This window comes from Polypterus senegalus, chromosome 12, assembly GCF_016835505.1.
Source record: "Polypterus senegalus isolate Bchr_013 chromosome 12, ASM1683550v1, whole genome shotgun sequence".
In the NCBI taxonomy this organism is placed as follows: domain Eukaryota; kingdom Metazoa; phylum Chordata; class Cladistia; order Polypteriformes; family Polypteridae; genus Polypterus; species Polypterus senegalus.
In genome coordinates this window covers 34,408,872-34,436,827 of record NC_053165.1, presented here as the reverse complement: position 1 = coordinate 34,436,827, position 27,956 = coordinate 34,408,872, and the positions used below count along the sequence as shown (strand labels likewise).

Below are 27,956 nucleotides of genomic sequence, written 5' to 3'. Positions count from 1 at the left end.
TCAGCAGAAGGATGGTTGGAGGATGCAGTACTCCGAGGTGAGAGTGGATTACTGTGATCAAACCTATTAAAGAAGTTGTTCATTTGGTTTGCTCTCTCCACGCCTGTCTCGATGCGGCACCCGCTCGAGCTGCAGCCAGTGATAATCTTCATCCCATTCCACACTTCCTTCATGCTGTTGTTCTGCAACTTCTGCTCCAGCTTTCTCCTGTACTGCTCTTTCGCCCTGAGCTGGACTCGAGTTCCTTCTGCACGCACTTCAGCTCATGCTTATCACCACCTTTAAAAGCCCTTTTCTTCTGGTTCAAAAGGCCCTTGATGTCACTTGTAATCCATGGCTTGTTGTTAGCATAGCAGCATACTGTTCTTACTGGAACTACAATGTCCATACAGAAGTTGATGTAATCAGTTGTGCATTCAACAGCCTCTTCAATGTTCTCACTATGTGATCTCAGCAATATATCCCAGTCTGTAGTTCCAAAGCAGTCTCTCAGAGCCTGCTCTGCCTCAGGGACCACTTCCTGAATGAGCGTGTGGTTGTAGGTAGCGCCCTCACTCTTGGTTTGTATTGAGGCTGAAGCAGAACCAGGTTATGATCTGCTTTCCCAAGCGCAGGCAGTGGGGTGGCGCTGTATGCGTCTTTAACGTTTGCAAATAGTAGGTCAATAGTCCTGTTTCCCGAGTTTACAATCCACATACTGGAAGAAGGCAGGTAATGTTTTATCCAGCGTTACATGGTTAAAGTCTCCAGCGATTAGCACAAGTGCCTCAGGGTGCTGCGTTTGTAACTTAGCAACTGCGGAATGGATGATGTCACACGCTATCTCCGCGTTCGCTTGATGGGGGATGTAAACAATAACAGCAATCATGTGTCCAAACTCTCTGGGCAAGTAATAGGGGCGCAGACTTACGGCCAACAGTTCGATGTCCCTGCAGCAAGTGGAGATTTTAACGTTTACATGTCCTGAGTTGCACCACTTTGTATTGACATAGAGAGCGAGTCCTCCTCCTTTTTTCTTTCCACAGTCAAATCAATAGTATGATGTTAAACAGTCTCCTTTAGGGTAGAGAAAAAATAAATAAATAAGATTAATAAAAAAAAAAAACAAGAATTAAGCACTAACGTCTAGAACTGTAATTAAAACATAAACAGATAGCATCCGAGTAATAAAGAGGATATATAATCATAAAAACCTGTATCTTAACAAATAGATCAGACAGTAGGTTATTTATCCTTGCCATGTCCTGACAGGCTACAACTCACTATTGTGTTTCAGAATAGTGTCTGGATCAACTTTCTTAATTCCTTTTCTGCTTCTTCCTTGCTGGCAAAGACATAAAATTGACCATGCTATTCCACTTTCAGTTTGGCAGGATACAAGAGGCTGTATTTGACATTGGCTTGCCGTAATTGCTGTTTGATGTTATAGAAGGCTGCACTTTTAATAGCTGTTACTGAAGAGAAATCAGGGAAGATACGAATGTGGTTATTTTCATATATAATCTCTTGCTTGTGTCTGAGGAGTGCCATCACCTCTATCTTAAATAATAATCTCTCGAAGCGAATAATAAAAGATCTAGGTCTAATGGTATTTGATCTGTGTACGCGATAAGCCGCTGCTATCTCAGAGTCTGCTTTAAAGTCCTCTCCAATTATTTTAGAAAATAGTTCAGCTGCGAATTTCACTGGGTTTGGACTTTCATGATTCTCAGGTAGACCTTCGATTCTAATTTTGTTCCTTCTGCTTCTATCTATCAAAGCAGCAAGTCTGTCTCCAAGGTTTTTGCATTCAGGGCTGGCAGTTGTTGCTTTTTCTTCAGCACTAGCAGCTAGATTTTTTGGCTGATTCAATCCGAGTCATGAATGTCTCCTTGACATCCTCCAGTTGATCAGCAAGTGTGCTCAGTTTAGACAAGGTTTCCTGAATGTGCTCTTCAATTTTACCCACCCACCATATCTTTAAAGACTGCCTCAATGCAAATACATATGCGTTTCTCCAAGTCTTTATTATCCTGCTGCCGTATCTGTTGCAGCTGCTGTTGCAGCTCCTGTCGTGGCTTCTCATTTGCTTTTTCCCTTGCCTTCTCATTTGCCTTCTCGCTTTTCTTTAAATCTTTCTTTATCACTTGCTTGAGCTCTGCTTCAGTTCAGACCGATCATTTCAGCTTTCGTGCAAGTTGGTGAGGTTGTGGGCTCTATTGCAGCCGGTGTTCCCGGCTTGCGTAAAGTAGTTGAGAGTACAGACTGCAAGGCCTTTTCCAGTTTCAGATGATCTTTTCTAATCGGCGAGCTATCGTGACCTGCATCACTCACACTCGTACTAGTGCTAGCGGAGCTCCGCTTCATATGTCCATCTCTCGCAACGAGACCAAACCGCCTTTATTCAAGAATATAACCAATTAAAAAAAAAAAAATCGTTCAGTTTACATGTTGCTGTTAATGAGTTAAAAACCTATGCTCAAATGTCAATCGATAGAACGTTAATGTGTATTCCTGGATGATGCGGAGGTAAGAATTGCTGCCTCTGGGTCTGAGTCCAGGCACTCCACATTTTGAGTAGTGAGCTGCTATTATTATTATTGCTATGATATAATAAAAACATACATTTGATTTGAGTCTGTAACACCCTGTGTTAAATTTTGGCTACTTGTAAAAGTTAGAATTTTTTTTTTTTTTTAATTAATGTTCAGTTTTATTCTGTCAGTGACATTTATGTGGTGCATTGAACTTGACTCTCCCTCTCTAAGCTGATGGAATTTATCTCCATTCTTTTCACAAGAGCAGTGATGGCCACAGCATGGAATTTATCTCCATTCTTTTCACAAGAGCAGTGATGGCCACATTTGGTGCTGTGGTTGGTGCCTGCTCACTATTTGTTGTACCGGCAGTCAAAGATACGATTCCCCATGATCGCTATCAGACTGGACAAATTCAGAACCATAACAAAAGACAGCTTCTTCACAGTGCTTTCGCAGGGTAATAGCCTGCTGCACCACAACACAACTGCTTGTAACCATAAGTAAAATGGGACTTCCACCTGCAGCTAAAGTTACTTAAGTACACGAGCAATTTGCCACGCTACTATTTAGATCTGGTAGTGCCATGCTGACGGAAAATTAAAAATATCAGTTTCTGCAAACCACTGAACACGCAGAGTGTGTTGTTATGGGAGCAAATTGTGGCTTAAGCCTAAGATCTTCTGGTTAATAGCTCTGTCTTTTTCAAGAATGGACAAAGACTGCACTACTGTTACTCACTCATTTGGTCAGGTCCAAGCTTGGCACACTTATCCTTGGCCAGTTTCGCCCACTCCTCTTTGCAGCACCTCTCAAGCTTGGATGGGAAGCTTCGGTGCACAGCCATTTTAAGATCTCTCTAGAGATGTTCAATCGCATTCAAGTCTGGGCTCTGGCTGGGCCACTCGAGGACATTCACAGAGTTGCCGTTGCAGAGGTATTGAACACTGTACTCCACAAACCTGCACAATATGTTATAAAAAGGATTCCTTTCAGCAATAACACAAATTGCATCAATTACTTCAGTTTGTTATAACAGCTGTGAACAAAATTCGAAGTAATGCTTTGAACTCTAGACTGTTTGCATGATTTTGCGAGGAAAGCAAGGAAGATTTCTATTGATTGGTTCTCCATACCGAAGTCCGCTGGCTTTCAAAAGGTTTATGTTTGGCGAGATTTTTTGCACTTTTTCAATCTGTTGTAGAGTTTTTGGAAGATAAGGATTCCAGTTTGAAAGAAAATTTACTTAAGAGTAAAACAGGTATTGCTTATTTAACCGACTTATTTGGCAAATTTATTGATGTTAATTTACAACTGCAAGGAGACAATTTGAATCTCACCAAAGCAAAATCGGTCATGTCAGCTTTTGTTGCCAGATTAATGTTTTTTAAGCAAAATATTGCAAGATCTGAGCTTTCCCAGTTCCCCAACTTATTTAAGATAGGCACAATCCAAGAAGAAAACATCTTGCTGTACGTCAACCACTTGGAGGCTCTTCACTTAGATTTCAAAACTAGGTTAGAAGATATTCTATCATTGGAAATAGTGAACTGGATAATAAACCAATACACTACTAGTGCAGAACCAAATATAATTTTGCAAGATGAACTGATGACCATCAGCTCGAATGAGGATCTGAAGGTACAATTCAAACAGGGTTATTAAAAGTTTTGACTGCAACAAGATATTCCACTTCTTTACCCGGCTCTATGGACTGTTATACAAAAGTTTTTGCTGGCATTTCCATAGTCGTATCTGGTAGAGAGAGGCTTCAGTACAGTTTTAAACCTGCTTCAGAACAGACATTGATTGCGTATTACTGAACGTGGAGATTTGAGAATGCAACTCACTAATTTAAAACCGGACATAGATAAATTATTGACAGATCACCAGGTGCACCCATCTCATTAGATTCAGTTTTCCAGACTAATTTATTTGGTATTCTTAGTTTTATAATTCTGATTAAAATCTTTTGTAATTTTGTTGATGTTTAATTCTGTCTGAATATGTTGATTTTTTCACTACATTTTATGTTATAAAGTGATTTCAATATTTGTACTTATTTTGAATTTACGTATTTATTTCAGAAATGTCAAAAATGTAAAAAAAACTCTGGTCATATTTTTTTGCTTTAATTATCGTTAGTGCAGGTTTTGATATTAAATGTTGCACAAGATAATGCCATATTCCATAGTCCTTTTATCTTTTTCAATCATTATTTACAAGTGATTAAAATGAAAAGTTTGATATCTAGTGAGATATTTAATTTCGAGTACTGTACAAATTTATTAATTTGAGTAAGTAAAGTAAATGACTAGGGGGTCGACGGTTTTAAAAGTTTTTGGTAAAGGGGTCTGCGGCCGAAAAAAAGTTTGGGAGCTCTTGGTTTAGACCAAGTGAATTAAAAACTGACAGCATGTTGTTATGGCCTGTATAATTCTTCCAAACTAGTGATATTTATGTTTTGCCTGAATTTAGAAGCAAGTAGTTATCACCCACTCACTGTTTTTTAATTCACAGACACAAGGAATTAAGGGCATTGTCAAAGAAACTTTACTTGGTCTAAAAGAAAAGTATATCTTGGTATCATCTTCACACGAATAAAAAAATGAATGTTAAGTTTTCAGTTTCAAATACTACAATTTACAACTTATTTTTGTATATGGTTCTTTACTGAGTGCAGATGCAGAGCACTGTGAACAATTCTCAGTTAAAATACCAGTGTAGGTTTTACTAGATACTGAATTGTACACATATAAAAACAGATTTGTTAAAACACACAGAAAATAATTTTAAAACTGATTAAATATAAATGGAAACCAATAATACCTGTCTGTTAATTAATTGAACTGTGGCCAGTTGACAATAGAGAAGGTTAAAATTGTTAAAGAGAACTTCCGAAATGAGCAGTCCTGGAGACAACATAAAGCAACAATAATTTATTTCATGTATAACCCAAAATCACACAAGAAATCGGTGGGCTTTAATAGGCCCTATTTTTGACAGCCCCTCAGTCTTGAACACTTATGAACACAAGAAAAAAAACTTTGTAGGGGAAAAAAATCCAAGAAATGTTGGAAAAGGCAGTTCAGAGAGTAAGATCCCCTTATACTGTAGGTAGTTTGATTTTGCAACGGGTGTCACAAAATGGGATAAATGCAATACAGAAAACAGAACATTATTAATCCTCTTCACAGAATTAGATGGCCAATCAATCGTTGCCACCTCAGAAATACAATACAATAGTACAAACTACAAGCCAATAATGAAAGAATAGATTATATCACTCAATAAGTACAGTGATAAATGCAGTAGTGTAACCAATGAGCGGCCAGAATGGGATGGGTCTTTAATGATTTTCCTGGCTCTGTGGAGTCTTTGGGCACGGGAGAGATTTTCCAGGTAGGGCAAAGAGCCACCAGTGATTTTTCTCTGCCATGGATATTACCAGATTACACTGGTACTGTGCAGAGAGGAGGCAGAACCTCTGCGTTTTTCCCATTTGATTCTGGGGTTCATCGGGGTGTGTTCTTGCTTCTACTCTGTTCAGTGCTTGCATGGTCTGGGTGTTGGGTAAGGTCGTGGGGTCCAGCGACTGTGGGTCGGTCATCTGTTGGTGAAGAAAGTTTCAGTGATCTTGACTTTGCTGTCGATGCTGTGATCTTCGTGGAGGCAATTAAGGCTCTGATTGAGGCTCTCGAGTGACTGAGAGGGTTTGAGTGCCTGGGCTTGCAAATGTCCTCGATAAAAACCAAGATCCAGGCCATCAGTGACCTCTTAGGCACAGCCATCAACAGTGTGGCTGTCTTCAGAGAGAGTGACAATCTTATTGAGAGGTTTTCTTACCTCAGCAGTGACATTCATGTTTGTGGGGACTCATCAATTGAAGACAATACAGTAGATGGATTGGGAGAGCATTAGGCATCATGAGGTCGCTGGAAAGGGGTGTGTGGCGCTCCCAATTTCTGTGCAAATGGACGAAGTTTTCAAGTCTTTAGAGTCCTGGTGCTTCCTTTCTTCTTATATGGTTGTGAGACATTAATGCTATCCAGTGACCTGAGACAAAGGCAGGACTTTGATACTGTCTCTCTTCGGAGAATTCTTGGGTACCTCTGGTTTGTGTGCAATGAGTGGTTGCTCACAGAATCCGGAATAAGGCATATTCCCAGCAGTGTGAGGGAGCATCAGTTGCGGCATTACAGACATGTGGTGCGATTCTCAGAGGGTGATCCGGCTCGCAGGATCCTTGTTGTTGAGGACCCAAGTGTCCGGGCCAGACCAAGGGGATGCCCACATAACACCAGGCTGCGGCAGATAGATGGTCATTTCCAGAGGGTGGGACTGGACCGCGTGTCTGCCTGGGGAGGTTGCGAACCAGGATCCCAAGCTGTTTCGTCATGTAGTGGGTGCGGCAATGTGCTGTACCAGTACATGCTCCCCATCCTGACCAGAGCTGACCTGAATATTATCCTCTACAGAACTTTCCTGTCTGCTGCTGTACATCTAGCATTCAGTGTTAAAATATGCTAAAACACTCTCGATGGTTGAGTAGTAGAAGCTCAACAGCAGTTTCTCCTTCATTTCCACTTTACAGAAAAGTCTGCAGTACAGGTATGCAGTTGTTATTGGGACTTTTTTTTTTTTTAACCAGTGCCAGAGTGTTTGCTGTCCAAGACAGGTCCTCAGAAATGTAAGTTTCCAGGAAGTTAAATGGAGGTGGCCCTCTCCTCTAGGTAACTGATGTATAGAGGGGCTGGCTCTGCTCTGTGCCTCCTGAATTCAATGACCGTCTCTTTAGTTTTGCTTATGTTGAATGAGAGATTTTTCCTAGAGTACCACACTGACAGTTTCTGCATCTCGTTTCTGTATGCTGACTCATCGTCATGGTTATGAGAGTATACTCTGCATATTTTTAGGATTTACATCATTTGTAATTGTTCCAAATTATGTACAGTATTTGCACATACCATATGTGCTTTTTCTAACTCAGACAACATAGTCATAGAATAGAACACAGAGGGCAACAGTATAGCTAATCCTTTTATTGCCTATTTTCTGAATGTAAAGAAATGCAGTTATTCAGTTTGCTGATATTTATTTGTATGGATGGTGTAAAATATATAATGAAACTGAACAGTTAAACTGCACAAAGTTACAGCTTAAGTTAAAACAGTTTTGAAAAGTTATCAAACAGTTCTTGAAGCAGAATCTTTACTAACATATGTTATTTATCAACAAGGCACATGATGCTCATTAAGCTTGAATATATACGCCTTATCCCAAACATTGCTGTATGCCATGTTTAAACTTGTACAATAAATAAATTCTTGTTATGAAGTTAATATACAGTTAAACATTGGACAGACATTAACTAATCTTTCAGAATAGTTTTTGTTTTTTTTAACTCTATATACTGACTAACTTTGGAATCATTACAAATTGAAAATTGCAAGGTGGGCATCAAACTAATGTTTCTTAAAGCAGCAATACACAAAGTACAATAAGTACACAAGGACAAAATAGAACAGTAAATGGGATGAGACAACACAACACCATAACTTTGATCTAAAACAGTGTTTCCCATTCTCAATTGCACTCAGTTCAGTTGGGAAGGGTCATCCCAGTCCCCACGCTCAGATGGTCACACTAAGTTCAAGGAGGGAGGACACCCCTATGTGGGTTGTGAATACACTGGTATATGATAAACTGGGTCGTGATACAACAAAGGTTGGGAAACACTGACACTCTCTCACAGTCATTAGGAAGCTCAATTCATCTAATGCAGTTTACCCCATAACTGATACATGAACATTGAATAGTTCACAAAAAAAGGCCTATGAAGGCTGCTCTTTTTATTTCTGCTTAGAAGGTTTCTGTAATATAAAGCATGTGAAATGGATGGATGAACACTTCGGCACACACTGCATGCACGTACATGGATAGCCTTTTCATATGCAGTATCATATTTTATCCTTAGATGATGTACTGCTTGAACTGTCATCCCTAGAAAACCAAACCATATGCAAAGCATAGTTATCCATTCTTGTTTTAAACATTTTCATTCAATGAGTGCATTTACATTCTGGACCGTGATGTCAGCATTGATGAAAGTGTCATGGTTTATAAGGACAGACTATCATGGATACAGTACATCATGTCAAAAAGAACAACATTTGACAAAGTTTTTTATGAGCTTAGTGAATCTTAAATGGGATACATTTGGAATTTGTTTCTGCACACAAAGAAAAGGACAGTGTTTGATCCTTAGTACATTTTCCTTCATTTTTTACTTAAGCTGGCACTTAAGACTTTAATCTGCCTCAAGAATGATTTAAGATGTGAAGAGGTAAGGGAAGTGACAGCGAAGGTGATAGGGAATGAGAACGGCACACGTACGTGTGCGCCACACGGCCGTCTTGCTGGTGCTGCCGAGAGTTGATTCAATAAAATAAAAAGAGGAATAACCTTGGAGGTCAATCATCACCCCATAAGCGGATAGTAGACGTCGCATAGTATATATGTACCTAATTTCAGGTCAATAGTTCAAACGGTTTGCGAGCTACAGGTGATTTAAAAATCCTGGACAGACAAACGAACAGCCACGGTAGTGTGTGATATATAAGTATCATTATTATACTTTTGAGATTTAATAGAAATGTAATTTTTCATGCCGAAAAAAATGCACAACTGTTTACATGCATTTTTGGAATAAAATGCAATGCTAAGGAGGTTCTTTCACTATAAACTGACGCCGTTTGTCACTTTTTTTTTGGTTCTTCTCAAAGAAAACTTTGAGAAGCTCTATGAAGCCCTAAACAGTATGGTATCCATACACAAACTACTTCCTACAGTGGAGAACTGACTCTAAATTCAGCTATGTGTATGATGTCATGCCTACACACTCACAGAGCCTGTCCGAGACCAGAAATTTCACATCAGGCTGTCTCTCTGTTTGAGACAACCTGTTACTGGGCTCCCAAGACTCGGCAAAGAAAGTGTAGGAGTATTTTTTGCATCACATTATCTTCTGTGGCTGTTTTTGGTAGAAAAAAAGTTTGTTATATTGATATTTGTGTTTTGTTAAAATAAGATTCGTTTAACATGATGTTCATTTTGTTACTTCAGTATTCACAATAAAAAAAATTAACCTGGTATATGCTTTTGCTATTTTTGTTTCAGTTTTACAGATTTTCAACTATGCCTGTCATTTACTTATTGTCAAATTCAAATCTATTGTCAATATGCACTTTTTTAAGCAATCTATGAATTCTTTGTTAAAGGGGAAATTTCTTTATTATTCTGGGGGTTTACTTACTCTACATTGACAATTCTTTTTGCACTGATACATGTGAAAGAGATTTTACATGTTTTGCTAAAATTCATGTATGTTCATGGCAATAGTCAAATCTTAAAGTCTTACATCTAGAATTTTCTCTAAGATAAATACACATTCATTATTATTATTACTTGAATTACACAGCAGTTTATGTAGTTTGTTAGCTGAAGCACAGCCAGACTGCTTATGAAGCTTTGCCAGTATTGCTTCTTATTTCATGTCATGTGCTCTTTGACCTTTATAGTTTAATTTGACTGACTCCTTGTTAGTCAACAAATAGAATGATTATATGAAATAAATTCCTATTATGGTTCAACTGTTACTGGCTCATTAAACATTTTTAGTGTAATTTCAATGTCAAGTAAAACACCAGTACTTTTAAAGGAGGTTTTGTTCACAGCAAGGGCATATCTGTGGGGATCACATCAATTTCAATGTTACAAATCTGTCCTTTTTATTTACTACTTCATTTCTCCTGGCTATTAAGCTATTTTTCTCCACAGACATTTTGTGTGCATACAATGACAATGGATCTCAAAGATTTAAAAAAACTGTTTCAGAGGCAATATCTCTTCAGTCCAGTTTAGAATTATAATGCTCTGTGGTGTTTGTGTGGACAGTGTTTAGCACAAAAATTTAAATGTAGCGCGCCTCAACGTTCAGTTAAACCAGTCAAATTAACTTCAACCAAGCACTGTTTCCTTTGACTATTTTTTATGTTATTGTTCTATTTTGTCTTTGATGTGAGAAGTAAACCACATCAATTCGCTTTATATTCCAGGAGTAACCTAAGTGTCAGCTATTTTATCAGTGCAGATGTGCTTCATTGCCAACATCACAGAGACAAAGTTAGATTTGAATAAGCAGTTAGTGCCAACTATTTGTTCTCACGCTCCAAAATAAAAAAAATAAAAAAAAACACGCACAAACTACAGTATTTAGAAACATGTAAGCTCATACACTGTCTGTAAGAGACGTGGCATATTCAGACATGCAATTGTACTCCTGCTCAAATTCAGCAGTGCAATCCACCATTGAAATTTTACAATTTGTGTGTGTACAATCTTTGTCCTTTCTTAAAAATACTGCATCTAGTGTTTGAACTAAGTGATCGATGTTGTGAAAGTGCTCTGACATAATTTCTAGGAAAGCCTATTTTGATCTGTAAGCAGACATGAGTGCTACAGCTAGCGCTTGCTTTTTCTTTTCCAAATCTGTGACTTGTCTCCAAATTTTCAGTAATTTTTTTCAACTCTCATTCAGTCTTTGTTAAGATTTGGAGCTGTTTTGTAGTTACTATATTCTGCTTTGAGTGTTAGTTAATAAAAAGTACAACAGTTACAGTAGGAACCTTTATTTTTAAGAGCTACTTTTGTTGCACTACAGCAAACTTAATTTGTTTCCCATCCTGCACAGAGTAGGCACCTTTGGTGAAACATTGTTAAGGGCAGCAGTAACACAGTAAGCAGTTAATGAACTTAATGGAATTAACATTCTTTTTCTGTGTTGTCTTCTTACTCTACTCTTTCTCTGTACTGTCAGAAAATACAGTGGAACCTCGGTTCACGACCATAATTCGTTCCAGAACTTTGGTCATAAACCGAGTTGGTCGTGAACCGAAGCAGTTTCCCCCATAGGATTGTATGTAAATACAATGAATCCGTTCCAGACCGTACAAACTGTATGTAAATATGTAAAAATATGTAAAGATTAAGCACAAATATAGTTAATTACACCATAGAATGCACCATGTAATAGTAAACTAATGTAAAAACATTGAATATCACTGACACAAAACACCCAGGCTCCCTGCTCAGCTACACAAGCTGGCTCTCTCGCACTCTCTCTGTGTAGCACACACACCAACAAAGCCCCTCCCTCCCTCCCTCAGCTACAGGAGCAGCCTGGCTCACGCGCTCTCTCTCTCTGTAGCACGAGCGCACACACACACACACACACACACACACACCCCTATTCCCCCCCCAATCCCTTCCCTGTCAGCTGCCCGCGCTCTCTCTCTCGCTGCGCTTGCTCGCTCGTGCTCTCTAATCTCTCTGTAGCAGGTGCTCGCGCAGCATTTTTTTTAAAAATGAGTTTTAAGCACAAAGGAACATCGACCAAATCCGAAGTGCATTTAAAAACCAACTCACAAGCAACCAAAAAAGTAAGATTGCAGGAGATCACGCTACAGTATTAAACTTAAAGCCTGATCGCTGTAAACATTTTTTATAAAATGAGTTTTAAGCACAGCGGAAAAAAAGGAACATTTGAAAAAAGAGAAAGGTAACATTGCACCTAATCGCGCTATGAAAAACTCCATTTGTAAACACTTTCATGAGTTTTAACACTAGAATTACCAGAGCCTACAAAAAAACTTGTAATTCCGTCCCACCTTAAATCGCTTCTTAAATCCCTTCACACCTCTCCGCCAGCCTTTGTCTTCTAAATGTGCTGATAAAGAGAAGCTAATAGCAGCCGGCTATTCCATCCCCCCACCAATTTAGAACGTGCACGAACTTCTCTCAGCTCATGCCTTGATTGAGTATCTGGGAGTGAAGTGGAGTTTTAGAGTGGAAATAATAGATCGTTGTTTGGAACACACGCATTTCATGTCTGTTCCGTTTCTACAGTAATCTGTGTCAACACATTGTTAAAACAGTAACGTTTTTTATATTCTAGTAGTAGATGACAAAATGTAGGCATAAACTATATAGTGTCTGAAGTCCAAATAGCAAAGAAACATTTTCACAAGAATAACACAATTGCGCTTTTATTCAAAAATATAACTGCAGAAACAAAAGCCGCCTTAACATGCGACATTGACAGCAGTTTATTGTAACTGCCTCCGTGGTTCAATCGACTCAGCCCCCCGCTTGGGAATCAAGAGGTCATGAGTTTGATTCTGCCCCTCCGTTTTGAGAAGTAAACTGCTCTTAGTCTTACTGTTTTAGAATAAAAGCATACATTTGATTTCAGTCTGTAACAGCCGGTGCAATTTATGATCCTTGTAAAGGTTAGCTTTTTTTTTATTCACTTTTCATTCTCTCAGTCGCGTTCAGAATCAATCCATACAACCCCATCTGACACGGCTGTTTTCACTAAAGGCGCCTATAGCTCTGCAGTGTACCACGATGCATACTAACGCCCCCAAAGGTTCTGACACACAAACGCTGGCGAAGCTGCCTTCTTCGTATCTCACCGTCACTTGCTTTTCTTTTTATTCAGTTTTATTGAGTGTTCCTGCCAGTCCCGCATGTTGCTGTATGCTGTTTTTTTTGTACTCCAGGACATGCAGAGGAAAGAATGGTAAAAACCAGTAACTTCGGCGCTATATGCAATCATCAGACACTCCCCATCTGCCCGTGTCGTTCAAACACAGGAACATATATTGGTGTAAAAGTATAACAAAAGTGCACTTTTATTCAAGTGCACTTTTTCCATCGCCTTTTCCTGTAAGAAGCAATGTACACACTTCTCTCTATGCTGTGGTTTCTATTACACACCTGAAAGAAAGAGACAATATATGTGAAAATATAATCGCACTAATGCAATATTATTTGAAAACGAACAGCGTCAGATCGGGTGTGAATTTATGCAGGAACTGGAAATTCTCTGATGCGGACCTTCCCCAGGGAAGAAAGTACAGTGTCAGGTGCTCATTCAGTGTAATAGAAACCATAGCACAGAGAGGTGTGTACGGCAACAAGTACACGGTCGTAAATGTAGGAAGGACGGTCCTTGGGTGTGTGGGAACTGTTAATATTTGAATGTGATGATTTTATATAGCACGGAATGAAAATCTGCACTTCTTAGCATTGCACCATGCAAGCTGTCGATCAATCGCCTACTGTAACTTGCTTTCTTTTTCTTCGGTTATACAGGTAGTTTTGAATAAAAGTGCACTTGTTTTGTTTGCGAAATGAAGTGTCTGCGTGCACTTTTCGTGGCATTACACGTGTATTTTTGAGCATGCCCGCTTGAGCAGTAAAAAGTATTGAAAAGTATAACAAAACAACGGGCAGATGGGGAGTGTCTGATGATTGCATATAGCGCCGAACTTACTGCTCTTTACCATTCTCTCCTCTGCATGCCCTGGAGTACAAAAGAAACAGAATACAGACGCTATAGCTCTGCGTTGTACCACGATGCATACTAACGCGCAAACCGGTTCTGACACACAGACGCTGGCGAAGCTGCCTTCTTCGTATCTCACCGTCACTTGATTTTCTTTTTATTCAGTTTTATTGAGTGTTCCTGCCAGTCCCGCATGTTGCTGTATGCTGGATATTTTCACATGTATTGTCTCTTTCTTTCAGGTGTGTAATAGAAACCACAGCATAGAGAGAAGTGTGTACATTGCTTCTTACAGGAAAAGGCGATGGAAAAAGTGCACTTGAATAAAAGTGCACTTTTGTTATACTTTTACACCAATATATGTTCCTGTGTTTGAACGACAGGGCAGATGGGGAGTGTCTGATGATTGCATATAGTGCGGTTACTGCTCTTTACCATTCTTTCCTCTGCATGTCCTGGAGTACAAAATAAACAGCATACAGCAACATGCAGGGACTGGCAGGGACACTCAATAAAACTGAAAAAAAGAAAAGCAAGTGACGGTGAGATACAAGAAGGCAGCTTCGCCAGCGCTTGTGTGTCAGAACCCTTTGGGGGCGTTAGTATGCATCGTGGTACACTGCAGAGCTATAGCGCGTCTTTAGTGAAAACAGCCGTGTCAGATGGGGTTGTATGGATTGATTCTGAATGCGACTGAGAGAATGAAAAGTGAATAAAAAAAAGCTAACCTTTACAAGGATCATAAATTGCACCGGCTGTTACAGACTGAAATCAAATGTATGCTTTCATTGTAAAATAGTTAGACTAAGAGCAGTTTACTTCTCAAAACGGAGGGGCGCAGAATCAAACTCATGACCTCTTGATTCCCAAGCGGGGGGCTGAGTCGATTGAACCACGGAGGCAGTTACAATAAACTGCTGTCAATGTCGCATGTTAAGGCGGCTTTTTGTTTCTGCAGTTATATTTTTGAATAAAAGCGCAATTGTGTTATTCTTGTGAAAATGTTTCTTTGCTATTTGGACTTCAGGCTTCATACATTATATAGTTTATGCCTACATTTTGTCATCTACTACTAGAATATAAAAAACGTTTCTGTTTTAACAATGTGTTGACACAGATTACTGTAGAAACGGAACAGACATGAAATGCGTGTGTTCCAAACAACGATCTATTATTTCCACTCTAAAACTCCACTTCACTCCCAGATACTCAATCAAGGCATGAGCTGGGAGAAGTTCGTGCACGTTCTAAATTGGTGGGGGGATGGAATAGCCGGCTGCTCCTAGCTTCTCTTTATCGGCACATTTAGAGGACAAAGGACACTGGCGGAGAGGTGTGAAGGGATTTAAGAAGCAGTTTAAGGTGGGACGGAATTACGAGTTTTTTCGTAGGCTCTGGTAATTCTAGTGTTAAGCACAAGGAAAAAAGCGAACATTTGCAACAAATCGCGTTATGAACTGAAAAATTAACTTTTGAAAAATCCGTAATACAAAAACCACCAAGAAAACTAACTTTGCATGAGTCGAGTTCTGGCATGAAGTGTTTTCCTTCAGGTGTTTTCTCTCTTGTGATTTCTTGGGTTTCTGGTGCTTTTAGCTGTTTAGCTGGTGGGAGTGAAAGCCTCATGCAGCCATTCCAAAAACAAAGTTCTTGTGACCCAACCCTTCATGTTAGCTGGCAGTCTGGCTTTGTTTACATTATGCTGCTTGAAAGCACGAGGGTTCTCAAATTGGTAAATGAGTAAACTGGTAAACAGTTTTTCCACCTCTTGTAATTTCTTTCTTGACTTCGATTTCAATTTTCTTCAAAACTTTCTTCTCACCACTCTTCACTTGCTTAGAGGCCAATGGAAGGAGAACAATGAACAGAGCTCTTGCAGCCACGTGGCTTACTCGCTTTCTCTCTCTCTTTCTTTCTCTCTCAGGCTGCCTGTGGTGGGGGATGGTGCGCTAGCACATACAGCTTGCAGATAGGCAGGCAAACACCTGCAGCAATCTCCTCCTCCCCCTCCCCAGCAGGCACGTGGAATTGGGGGGATGGTTGGCTTGCACTTACTGGCTGCAGATAGGCAGGCAAACAGTGCAGCAATCTCCTCCTCCCCCTCCCCAGCAGGCACGTGCTCGCTTGCTCTTGCTCTCTCTCTCTCTCTCTCTCTCAGCTCAGCTCAGCTCAGGCAGGCAAGGGAAACTGGCTTGTTCGTATACCGAGTGTGTGGTTGTGAACCGAGGCAAAAGTTTGGCGAGCTTTTTGGCCGTGAACCGGGATGTTCGTAAACCGAGGTTCCACTGTATTGGAGAAACTGGAGAATGTCGATTATGTAACCATATGTAATAGCACATAACATATATTACAATGTACTCTAAGAGACATCTGTTAGAGAAGCCAACTCTTCCAGTATGCCATGTTCATGTTTAGTAAATGTAAGGAAGAAATGCTTATCCCGCATTGCAACTTTTAATTATAAGAGCTTCTCCAGCTGTCTTTCAGAGAGATTTTGTGCACCCCATAGTGGCACAGGAGAAGACTCTAGTACTAATAGGTATAGAAATGTAGGTTATAGTTGCATGTAAGAGGTGTACACTTTCCAGGAGCATTAACTAGTTTGCACGCATAACGAAGCTAAGCATTGGTTGTAATATATCTAAGATTGTAAGTGGGGAGCCCAGGAGGGTCATTCCAAACCAAACCCTATAAATGGAGACCTAGAAGAGTAGTAGACTTAGTTAATACAGGAATAAACACATGGTTTTGCTAATTTTAGTAGAATTTAGACAAAAGCATGAAACTAGTTAGCTAGTGGAATTTTATTTTCTGTAGGCTTTTAAGAACAATATAAATGTTCCCCTGTATAATTAAAAGTGAAGAGTTGGTCTATTCCATGATCCTGACAGAATCTGCACAGTTGATGCCAGATAGTGCTGCCCTGCTGCATATTGGTTAGCTCATGCAAGTAATAATTTTAATATACTTTGTACATTTAACAATAATGATGCAATAAACCTATTGTTCTTTCTGGATGAGTGGTTCAGCTGCCTGAAGAAGTCTACAATACTCTAGCATTGACTATCTTAAGGACTCCAAGGATTCTGATCCCTCAATATCTGGAATATATGCTGTCTCCATTTTTTTGAAATGTGTACCACCAGACTAATTTGCCTTTTATGAGGCACTGTCCGTGCCTTTCATGCCATATTGAAGAGGTGCGTTAAGGAAATATCTCCACAGAATCATGTGTCTTCAGTATTTCATGTCAGATCCTATCCAGCCATTTGGCCTTGCTACTACTGTACAGTAACTTATAATCACTGAAGTGAGCTCAGCCAAACATGTTGATCCAACCCTATCTAATACTTCTGGCACTGCTTCCTACTCTGAAAAGAGAATATACAACAGGTTTAGGAGTTCCACAGTGTTCTTTACCTCTAAAGGTTATCCTTGTTGAGGTCAATATTTACCTACTTTTTCTGAGAATAGTTTGAGTACCAACCTGATTATATTTTGACATGGGTGTCTTTTTCATTTTTCCCAGCTTTCCTCTGCAATTTTCTGCCTAGGATCTTCTTTATTTAGGGATTTTGTAATTTATTTTTTCTGCTTATTTAAGAAAGCTACACAATATTGCTAGTTTATGAGCCTTACAAATATTTACAGTTTTTCCACAATTCCTTGATTACTTCTTTGAGTTCCACTATGTAGTGACTTGTAATATTGACAGTTGCTATGCTTTCAATGGCCAGAAATGACTAGGAGTGCCAAACACGTGACATCAGTGCCATTGTTTAAAAAGGTCTGCTCCTAGCACTTCCTTTTCATCCAGGATTGGATAGCTACTATCAAATTAACAAGTACATTTCTTTTCCTGTTTTTCTTTTAATTCTGACCTTTCACTAGAAACTTTTTGATTGCAATTTTGGTTTCTGGTTTTTATACAAGTATTGTTTACAAATTTGGCTTGGCAGAAGTCTTTGTTTCCTTTCCCCGTGATGTTTGTAATAATTGCCTTTTTTGAATAATATAGCCTACCCTTCCAATGGTATCAGATAATTTGCCATATCTTCGCCAAGGCTGTTCAAAATCAATTCTCCTTAGCCTCAGCATAATTCATACACATGTGATCCTTCACTTAAGTAACTGTTGCAACGGCCACTTTATTGGTTTTCGGATACCGTGTTTCCCCGAAAATAAGACCGGGTCTTGTATTAATTTTTGCTCCAAAAGATGCACTAGGGCTTATTTTCAGGGGATATTTATTCATGTACAACAATATACATTTATCCAAATACAGTCATGTCATCATCTTCTGAAATATCGTCATAACTCTCCACATTCAAACCCTGAATTTCAGCCTGAATTTCTTGCTACTCCTGCCAATTTGCAGATCGTACAGGATTGATGCGCATGCTTCAGTGTTTGATGAATGGTTCAATGTGGTGAAGCAAACAAATCGTACAAATCGGTTTACGACCAAAAAATTCGCCAAACTTTTGCATCTGTTCACGACCACAGACTCGGTATACAAACAAGCCAGTTTCCCTTTTGGTTTGTGCGCGCTGATGATTTCCACACGTGTTCAGTATCTGCCTGTGCAGCGAGAGAGAGAGACGCACACACACAGACACGCACGCATGAGAGAGAGAGAGACGCATGGACGCATAAGTCTTGTTTTTAAAGAGACAGATCCGAGCATTGTTTTAACCTCGTTGCATTTAATAAAGACTTTTTTCTATTGGATTTTAACCTCCACTTCACTTCTGTTTACAGCGATCGGTTCGTAGCATGCATTGTTGCAGTGTTACTTTTCTTGGTGGTTTATTAAATTACAGATTTTTCAAATGTTATTTTTTTTCCCTGTGCATAAAACTCATTTTTTAAAAAAAAAAGTGTTTTTAGCAAGCGGTTCGTAGTGCTACAGTGCGAACTCTTGCAGTGTTAGTTTTCTCTGTTGTTCAAGGTTTTCTCAGTGTTATTCAGAGTTTTTACATTTAATTCACTATTACGCTGTGCATTCTATGGTATGATTAACTATATTTGTGCTTAAAAATCTTTAAAAAAAATATATATATATATTTACATACAGTTGGTATGGTCTGGAATGGATTAATTGTATTTACATACAGTCCTATGGGGGGAAATTACTACGGTTCACGACCAAGTCGGTTTACGACCAGAGTTTTAGAACGAATTATGGTCGTGAACCGAGGTTCCACTGTATTTATGTTGCCTTTATATTCAGGCATCGCATATTCCCCAAAATAATGACATAATATATTTTAAAAGTCTCGCATACCATCTTCTGTGCTGTCTTTTTTTTGTACCTTACAATACCATCAGAATGTATGGCGGTGTATTTGAGCCACAGAGAAAAAAAACTGACATAATGAAAATGTGTATTTTTTGATTAAAGTGGAAATTTTGGCTTTAAACTTGAAATGTCTACTTTAATCCCGTAGTTTACCATGTCATTAAAGTAGACCGTCGTAAACGTCATCTTAAAACTGACCCAGTTGTTAATCGCAAACGTGCTTCTCAGGCTTCCTCTTGACCTGACAGCAGCGGCAAGCAGCAATAGATTGCCAGATGGAACACATTACTTTTATGAGCTGATGCCCCATCCAGGGATTTTGTTTCTGTCGTGCGCCGGAGCCGCTGGAATGGGTACATCCCCGAATTGATGCATGCAATTATTAAACATCCTTTTCAGAGAGATTTTAGCAAGGTGTCCTCGGAATTTAATGGATGTTTTGGGCACACGCGTCACATTGCGTGAAGTATAAACCTGACCTTTGGCGCCTTACTTTTAAGCTGATGATCTTGACTAGGGCGTATTTTTGGGGTAGAGCTTATACCGTGTTTCCCCAATTATAAGGCATCCCCAACAATTAGGGCACCCCCCATTTTTTAAAAATTGGTCAGAATAAGGCACCCCCCTCAAATAAGGCCCTCTAAGGCCCCCCACCGATACCTTTGCTTGCGGCTGGTATTCGGCTCTCTTTGGCTGGTATGGTGGGGGAGCTGTGGGGAGCTGCGTGTGATGCCTCCGGCTGCAGTGCGCGGGCTGTTCATTGACTTCCTGGTACGCTCTGAACCAGGAGGTCAATGAACAGCCCGCGCGTTCGCGACAGGAAGGATCCCTGTTACCCAGCCATACAAATTACCGTAATAAAGTCAACAGAAGGTACAAATGAGGTGGCAAATGAGGATAAGGGGACAATGAATGGCACGTGGATCAGAAGGGGACAATGACTGGCACATGGGGATTTGTGCCATTTTGATTCCCCCCTCTGATCCCTTCTGTGTCATTTTACCGGTAAGTTACTGACCTCCACCACCTAGATACCCCAATGCCATTTCTTTTTTTACCCTTAGGCATGAGCTCAAAAAGGAAAAGCTACACGATGGAGTACAAAATGAGAATCGTGGAAGAATCTTGGGGCCAAACTCTTCCTGATTTTTGCAAAGAAAAGATGCTGAATATCAGATTGGTACGCAAGTGGAGAGCACAGTATGGTAAACTCACTGAACAAGTGGAAAATGGAAATGCTAAAAAAAGTAAGAGTGGATCAGGTCGGCGAGCAACATTTCCTGAGCTGAAAGATCTGGTCTGTGAATGGGTTGTTGACAGGAGAGCAAAGGCTTTGGTTGTGACTAGGGCTCAGATTCAAGAATTTGCCCTTGCAATAGCACCACAGTTTGACATAGCCCACGAAGACTTCAAAGCATCACAACACTGGCTGGATAATTTCCTTCAGCGAAGTGAACTGTCTTTAAGAAGATCCACAGCACTGTTAGGCTGGAAGATGCTCAAGTTACAAAGTGAGCATTTGCATTCAAGTCCTTTATTGATGGTATTGATTTCTCTAAATATAATCTTTCCAACATGATTGCTATGGATGAAACTGCAGTGTTTATGGGCCAATCAGCTCAAACAACAATTGAACAGCGGGTGCCTCCTCAGTGTAATACGCCTCCACTGCTTACTTAAAGTGCACGTGTTACCTGTATTTTGGCAATTCGTCTGGATGGCACTAAAATCACACCTCTAATAATTTCTAAGGGTAAGAATGAAAAGATTGAACGTTTTTCAGGAATTTATGTTCTGGAAGCTGAAAAAGCCTGGGCCACACAAGCCGTTACAAGAAAGTGGGTCGATTTAATGCTGCCACTTGTTATGCGAGAGAGCCAAAGAGGTCTGCTAGTTTGGGATGCAGCCAGCACTCACCGTGCTAAAGATATGAAGTCATTTCTTCATGAAAGAAGAATAGATCAAGTAGTGATTCCCGCAGGAATGACAGCCTATCTCCAGACCCTTGATATTGCAATAAACAAGCCATTCAAGGACAATCTGCGCATGGAAATTAATGACTACATTGAAAATAGAATGGAGAGAAATCAGCATGGCAACTTTGTGAAGCCTAAACTGCAAGAGGTTGTGACTTGGGTGAAGAATTCATGGGAGAAAATCACTGATGGTTGCATTGAACATGCACTACGAGCAGGCTACCTTGATAAGAAGTACTCATTTAAGGACAGTGCCATTGCCAAACATGAGAGATTTGGTCCACTGGTTCTAAAAGAAATGGAGTCAGAAGTATTTCACCTGGAAATTCAGAGTGGGGATTGTTATGAGGATGTTCCAGAAGATGATGACTTGGTTGTCATTGAATAAATGTGTAAATGTACTGTACAATACCGTAGATTGTTTTACATACGGTAGAAACAATACCGTAGTAACAAGAAATTGTTTGTTTATGCTTGTTTATGTTTACAAGTCTGGTTATGCTGGTTTGTGATGACAACTACCGTTATTACTGTACCATATACAGGTAATAAATTTCCTTTTTTTCAACAAATGTGTATTGTAGTCTTCTTCATGGAAAAATAAGCCACCCCCTGAAAATAAGACCTGGGCATATTTTGGCATTTCAAAAAATATAAGACAGTGTCTTATCATCGGGGAAACAGGGTATTACAGAGTAGCCTGAAAATCATGCTAGGGCTTATTTTCAGAGTAGGTCTTGTTTTTGGGGAAACACTGTACCCTTCAATCATATATACACAATAATTTATAATTTTACATTGCATTGAAAGTCTCTTTCTTCTTCTTCTGAGCTTCCTTCACAGCTAGTGTCCATTAGTTGTTCTTAGGGTAGCCATCCTGGTAGGCCCCAGTGGCCTTTGACCATTTGACGACCACCTGGCACTCTACCTGATACTCACCTTTTGCTTTATAGATGCTGAACCTACATGGTAGCTACACACAGCTTTGGAGGTTGAGTTCAACCAGGATACATGGGTTGCCTAGCCATCAATCATCTTTTGTTGAACACCACTTCCAGGCCTTGCCCCATGAGTGAATATTGATATCCTTTTTCTGGAATAGATTTTGGTAGACCATGTATGAGGGTCAAATTATGAATAATAATTCAGGGATTCACATTCTGGCAGTAATATACATTATGTAATTGAGACAACATTTAAACAACAGAAATTAATGAAATGGATTCATCATTAGGGTCTATTTATTTCCCTCTTTACTTAGCAAAATGCAGGCACAGTAGTTCATGCTGGTACTGTTTCTCAGATCTAGCACCAGATAGTCAAACCTTCCCTCTGGGTCATTGGGCATACTGAGTTTGCATTATCTTCATGTGTCAGTGTGAATTTTCCTGCAGCTATTACTCCTACATCTCTAAACGAATGGGAGTTATTTTATTTGGTACACTAAATAAATCCCCGAAAGAGTGTTTGGGTTTGTAAGTGTGCCCTCAGTGCTGCCAGGATTGGCTCCAGCCTGCACAACTCTGAGTTGGATTAAGCAAGTTTGAGGATGTATTTTATTATGAAAAATGTTCTAAAAAGATGCCTTTTTTCCCCCAAGATACATTTCTTTGGAAATGAAAATCATTTAATTGTTTGTTTTTCTTTTTTTGAATCCCTCTTTTTAAAACAGTCATGAGATTTATACAAAACTCCCTTTGTAAAACCCATTTTTAGAAAGTTGATGTTACGTTAAAATTATGTAATAATTCAGCACTCAACACCTCAAGCATAGGTCGACAAGAGACATTTGTCACCCTTGGCTGGTATAGTTATTTCATTTTTATTGTCTGCACCTCAGTCGTAAAATGCTTTTGTAGTTGCTCAGAGACAAGATGTGTCCACCAACACATGATATTGTATTGCTGGTTGTACCTTTTTACCACTGTGAAGGGTCTCAGGCTTTGTCATGGTGGTAACCCATTTCAATTTTGGGATCAATATTGTGCAAACTCATCCTTCAGCTTCTTGCCCAGGCAGCAATTGGTGCCTATTTTGTTTGGGCTTACGCAGTTGCTCAGAGACAGGATGTGTCCTCCAACACATGATATTGTATTGCTGGTTGTACCTTTTTACCACTATGAAGGGTCTCAGGCTTTGTCATGGTGGCAACCCATTTCAATTTTGGGATCAATATTGTGCAAACTCATCCTCCTTCAGCTTCTTGCCCAGGTAGCAATTGGTGCCTATTTTGTTTGGGCTTACATTACTTGAGGTGGGCATGTCTGTCTTCCGTTATTATGGTGGTGTTGTTACAATTACAGTCCCTACTGGGCACCCACTTTACACCATGTTTATGTCATAGGCAGTGATAGTGGCACAAAGTGTCCAACACATGGAGTACAGATTGCAATAAATTACTGATCACTTAAAAAATTGAACATTTTAAATTGTGAAGTGATAGTTTCTGTTATTAACAAATGATTAAAACAAATAGAGAGGCATAATATCTTCTGTCAATACCAATATTTAGAGCGCTTCCATGAATTTGGGCATAGTACTGTGAAAGAGAGTCAAAACACCTTGGCATAATTCATTTCTCTTGTACTAAGTAGCTCATTGAAGTGAAACAAAGAGAAAATGATGTTAAAGAAAAGTAAAGTTGTAAAATACTTCATCCACCAAGAATATATAGAAAACTTTAAAAACGACTGAGACTGATACTTGGGTGTTACTTTAGAATTCAGCTTGATAAATTGCTCTGCAGTGTCAGTTGCTTACAAAACCTAGTTTATTTTAAATTGTCATTTTTTCATTCAGGGAAGAGGAAAGTAATGCAAAAGGAGGTGTATGGAAGATGAAGATTCCTAAAGAAAGTACAGTATGTATTTATCCTGTCATTTCAAATTTGTTTTTGCTGGTTAGACCAATTATGAATGTTAATTACTTTACCATTACATTGTCAGAAATGAATAGATTCAAAGCTATACCAACTTATATCTATTGTTAAATTTATTTATCTATAATGATAAATACTGGTTCAATAAATTAATAAGGGAAATACCTGAACTGGTAAGATATCAACAGTAAGCATACTTGAACTGACTAAGTGAGTAACAATGATGTAATTTTAATGTGTAATATGTACTGTAGATGCAGTGACTTGCAAACATTTTCCAGTACTTTTCATGACGACATTTTACAGAGTAAATGTCAGTTATTTTAAATATAAATTAAAAATGCAATTTAAACATTCCACTATCAGCAATGGATTTGCCTTCAACTTTTTGGAAAGGACACATAGCAAAGCAGGTATGTAACTTCAGATAGTGTTGATTCATAGCTTTTCTTTCTTATGCAGACTACTTCTGAAATAGTGATATACAGGTGCCGGTCATAAAATTAGAATATCATGACAAAGTTGATTTATTTCAGTAATTCCATTCAAAAAGTGAAACTTGTATATTAGATTCATTCATTACACACAGACTGATGTATTTCAAATGTTTATTTCTTTTAATTTTGATGATTATAACTGATGATTATAACTGACAACTAATGAAAGTCCCAAATTCAGTATCTTGGAAAATTAGAATATCAATTAAGACCAATGCAAAAAAAGGATTTTTAGAAATGTTGGCCAACTGAAAGGTATGAACATAAAAAGTATGAGCATGTACAGCACTCAATATTTATTTGGGGATCCTTTGGCCTGGATTACTGCAGCAATGCGGCGTGGCATGGAGTCGATCAGTCTGTGGCACTGCTCAGGTGTTATGAGAGCCCATGTTGCTCTGATAGTGGCCTTCAGCTCTTCTGAATTGTTGGGTCTGACGTATTACATCTTCCTCTTCACAATACCACATAGATTTTATATGGGGTTAAGGTCAGGCAAGTTTCCTGGCCAATCCTTAAACCAGGTACTGGTAGTTTTGGCACTGTGTGCAGGTGCCAGGTCCTGTTGGAAAATGAAATCTGCATCTCCATAAAGTTTGTCAGCAGCAGGAAGCATGAAGTGCTCTAAAACTTTCTGGTAGACAGCTACGTTGACCTTGGACCTCAGAAAACACAATGGACCAACACCAGCAGATGATATGGCACCCCAAACCATCACTGACTGTGGAAACTTTACACTGGACCTCAAGCAACGTGGATTCTGTGCCTCTCCTCTCTTCCTCCAGACTCTGGGACCTTGATTTCCCATGCAAAATTTACTTTCATCAGAGAACATAACTTTGGACCACTCAGCAGCAGTCCAGTCCTTTTTGTCTTTAGCCCAGGCGAGACGCTTCTGACACTGTCTCTTGTTCAAGAGTGGTTTGACACAAGGAATGTGACAGTTGAAACCCATGTCTTGCATGTCTGTGTGTGGTGGTTCTTGAAGCACTGACTCCAGCTGTAGTCAACCTCCCCCACAGTTTTGAATGGGTTTTGTTTCACAATCCTCTCCAGGGTACGGTTATCCCTATTGCTTGTACACTTTTTTCTACCACACCTTGTCCTTCCCTTCACCTCTCTATTAATGTGCTTGGACACAGAGCTCTGTGAGCAGCCAGCCTCTTTAGCAATGACCTTTTGTGTCTTGCCCTCCTTGTGCAAGGTGTCAATAGTCGTCTTTTGGACAACTGTCAAGTCAACAGTCTTCCCCATGATTGTGTAGCCTACAGAACTAGACTGAGAGACCATTTATAGGCTTTTGCAGGTGTTTTGAGTTAATTAGCTGATTAGAGTGTGGCACCAGGTGTATCTTCAATATTGAACCTTTTCACAATATTCTAATTTTCCAAGATACTGAATTTGGGACTTTCATTAGTTGTCAGTTATAATCATCAAAATTAAAAGAAATAAACATTTGAAATACATCAGTCTGTGTGTAATGAATGAATCTAATATACAAGTTTCACATTTTGAATGGAATTACTGAAATAAATCAACTTTGTCATGATATTCTAATTTTATGACCGGTACTTGTACAGTATGTACTTTATTTATAGAGTATGAATTATTAGACTACATTTGTATAGAAATATAATTATAGAATTGTTTGTATGCATGATTGCACACTTGGGCACAATATGGTATTCTGTTTATTAATTGACTAGGTTTTCTTACAAGTCATACTGTACTGTACTATCTGTAAGACAAACAATAAATACTACATATCACATGTTTAGCCGCATCCCTCACCAGGAAAAGCAGTTGAACAGGAGAGTGCTGTTCGTCTGTCATCAGCTGCGGAAGACTTCCTTGGCCTACCAGTTCCTTTGCAATTTTTGAGCTGACCAGCAGGTTCTTTTTTCGTAAATCATATTCCAGACAGTTGATGTAGGTAATCTTAAGGTTTTACCCTTGTTGGTAATGGTTTTATTCTTGTTTTTCTTTTTTGTAATAGCTTCTTTTACTTTCACTGGCACTGCTCTTGTCCTCATGTTGAAATATGGCAAACGCAGGCTCCAAAGGTAGCCTGTAGATAGAAACAAGCCTAGATATCTCATGGTTACTCCAATGATTCAGTAAAACATGCCTGAGTATTCACAAACACCTGTGACACCAATTGTCCCAAATATTAAGATGCCCTGAAATGTGGGGACCATTTCTTGTATTTTGTAAATATTGTAGCTAATCTAGGTTGGGCCATGAGTGAGATACACTAAGGGTTGTCTAATGGGAGGCAGAATACCCGGAGAAGCTGTCTATTAAAAGCAACCCTCTGAGCATCAAAGAGGATGCAGACAGAGCACACTAATTTCTTTCCTTAAACCCAGTGCTGCAGCAATTATCATTGCATCCCCATGACCCAAAACTGGATGGATAAAATTTACATCTCGGCACATTCAGGATGATATACAAGTATATGTATACTTGTAACTTTTCTTCAGTACTTTTTGACTTGACATGTCTGCACTGGTTGCTAAAGCTGCATGGCATATAAGACCCAAAAAGAGGTAAGCACCACCAGTCACCTGCAGATTCTGGGTTTTTCAAAATGGTGAATTTCTAGTAGAGGCTGATTACGTATGTGTCAGAATGATGAACGAAGGGCTGAAAATGATGCGGCAGGACAGATATGTAAAAATATCTGAAGCGCATCCCTTCATCATGTAGGGCACCCACTTACGAGAATATTATACTTACCCTTCCTTTACTGCTTTTGTTTAATGGGTCTCCCATCCCCCATTTCTATTTTTCCTCTTAAAGCCAGTAATAAAAGGAACTGCTTTTCTTACATCAGCAGAAGTCTCACTTCATCTACTGTGACGATGTTAGGTATTTGATAATGGCCAAACACTCCTTTGCTGGCAATAAGAAAGTAAACGTGCTGATGGAACAGTATTGTTTTGGTAGGTGATCTTGCTCAAGCTTCACACAGAAAGTATAAACCAGTCTTTACTCTGACAGCAGCAGACATCTTTGCAAAAAAGGCAATACTTGTGCGAAATAACACAATATTTTTTTATGAGTGGCAGTTATCTTCTGTAGTAAGGCATACCTGTTTTATTTTTTGAATAGCACGGGTATTTTTACTTCAAGAAATAAGTATTACATTACATTACTAGTTATTTTTAAAGGTAAACAAGGTTCCCTTTAATGACAAGTGTGGACGAAGTCCAGACAAACAGCAGGTAGAAACCAATTTAATCGAGCAGATTTTTTTTTTATTCTTACACTTGATGAGTAGAGGGCTTTGCCTTACAGAGACTTAAGTGCAAAAAGCCCCCTCATAAGGTGAGTGAGCTGCATTTTATAACAGAGATCTTCAAAGAAAGCAAGTT

At 39.2% G+C, this 27,956-nt stretch overlaps 1 protein-coding gene across 2 annotated transcripts in view; it reads left to right on the top strand.

Moving 5' to 3' along the window:
- eif4e3 (eukaryotic translation initiation factor 4E family member 3) overlaps positions 1-27,956 on the top strand; it is a 182,532-nt gene that overhangs the window by 46,417 nt on the left and 108,159 nt on the right. For both annotated transcript variants that reach the window (XM_039770792.1, XM_039770793.1), the window contains one exon: positions 24,004-24,064. In XM_039770792.1, the coding sequence (XP_039626726.1) occupies positions 24,004-24,064 (61 nt within the window). The remainder of the gene's footprint in view (positions 1-24,003; positions 24,065-27,956) is intronic.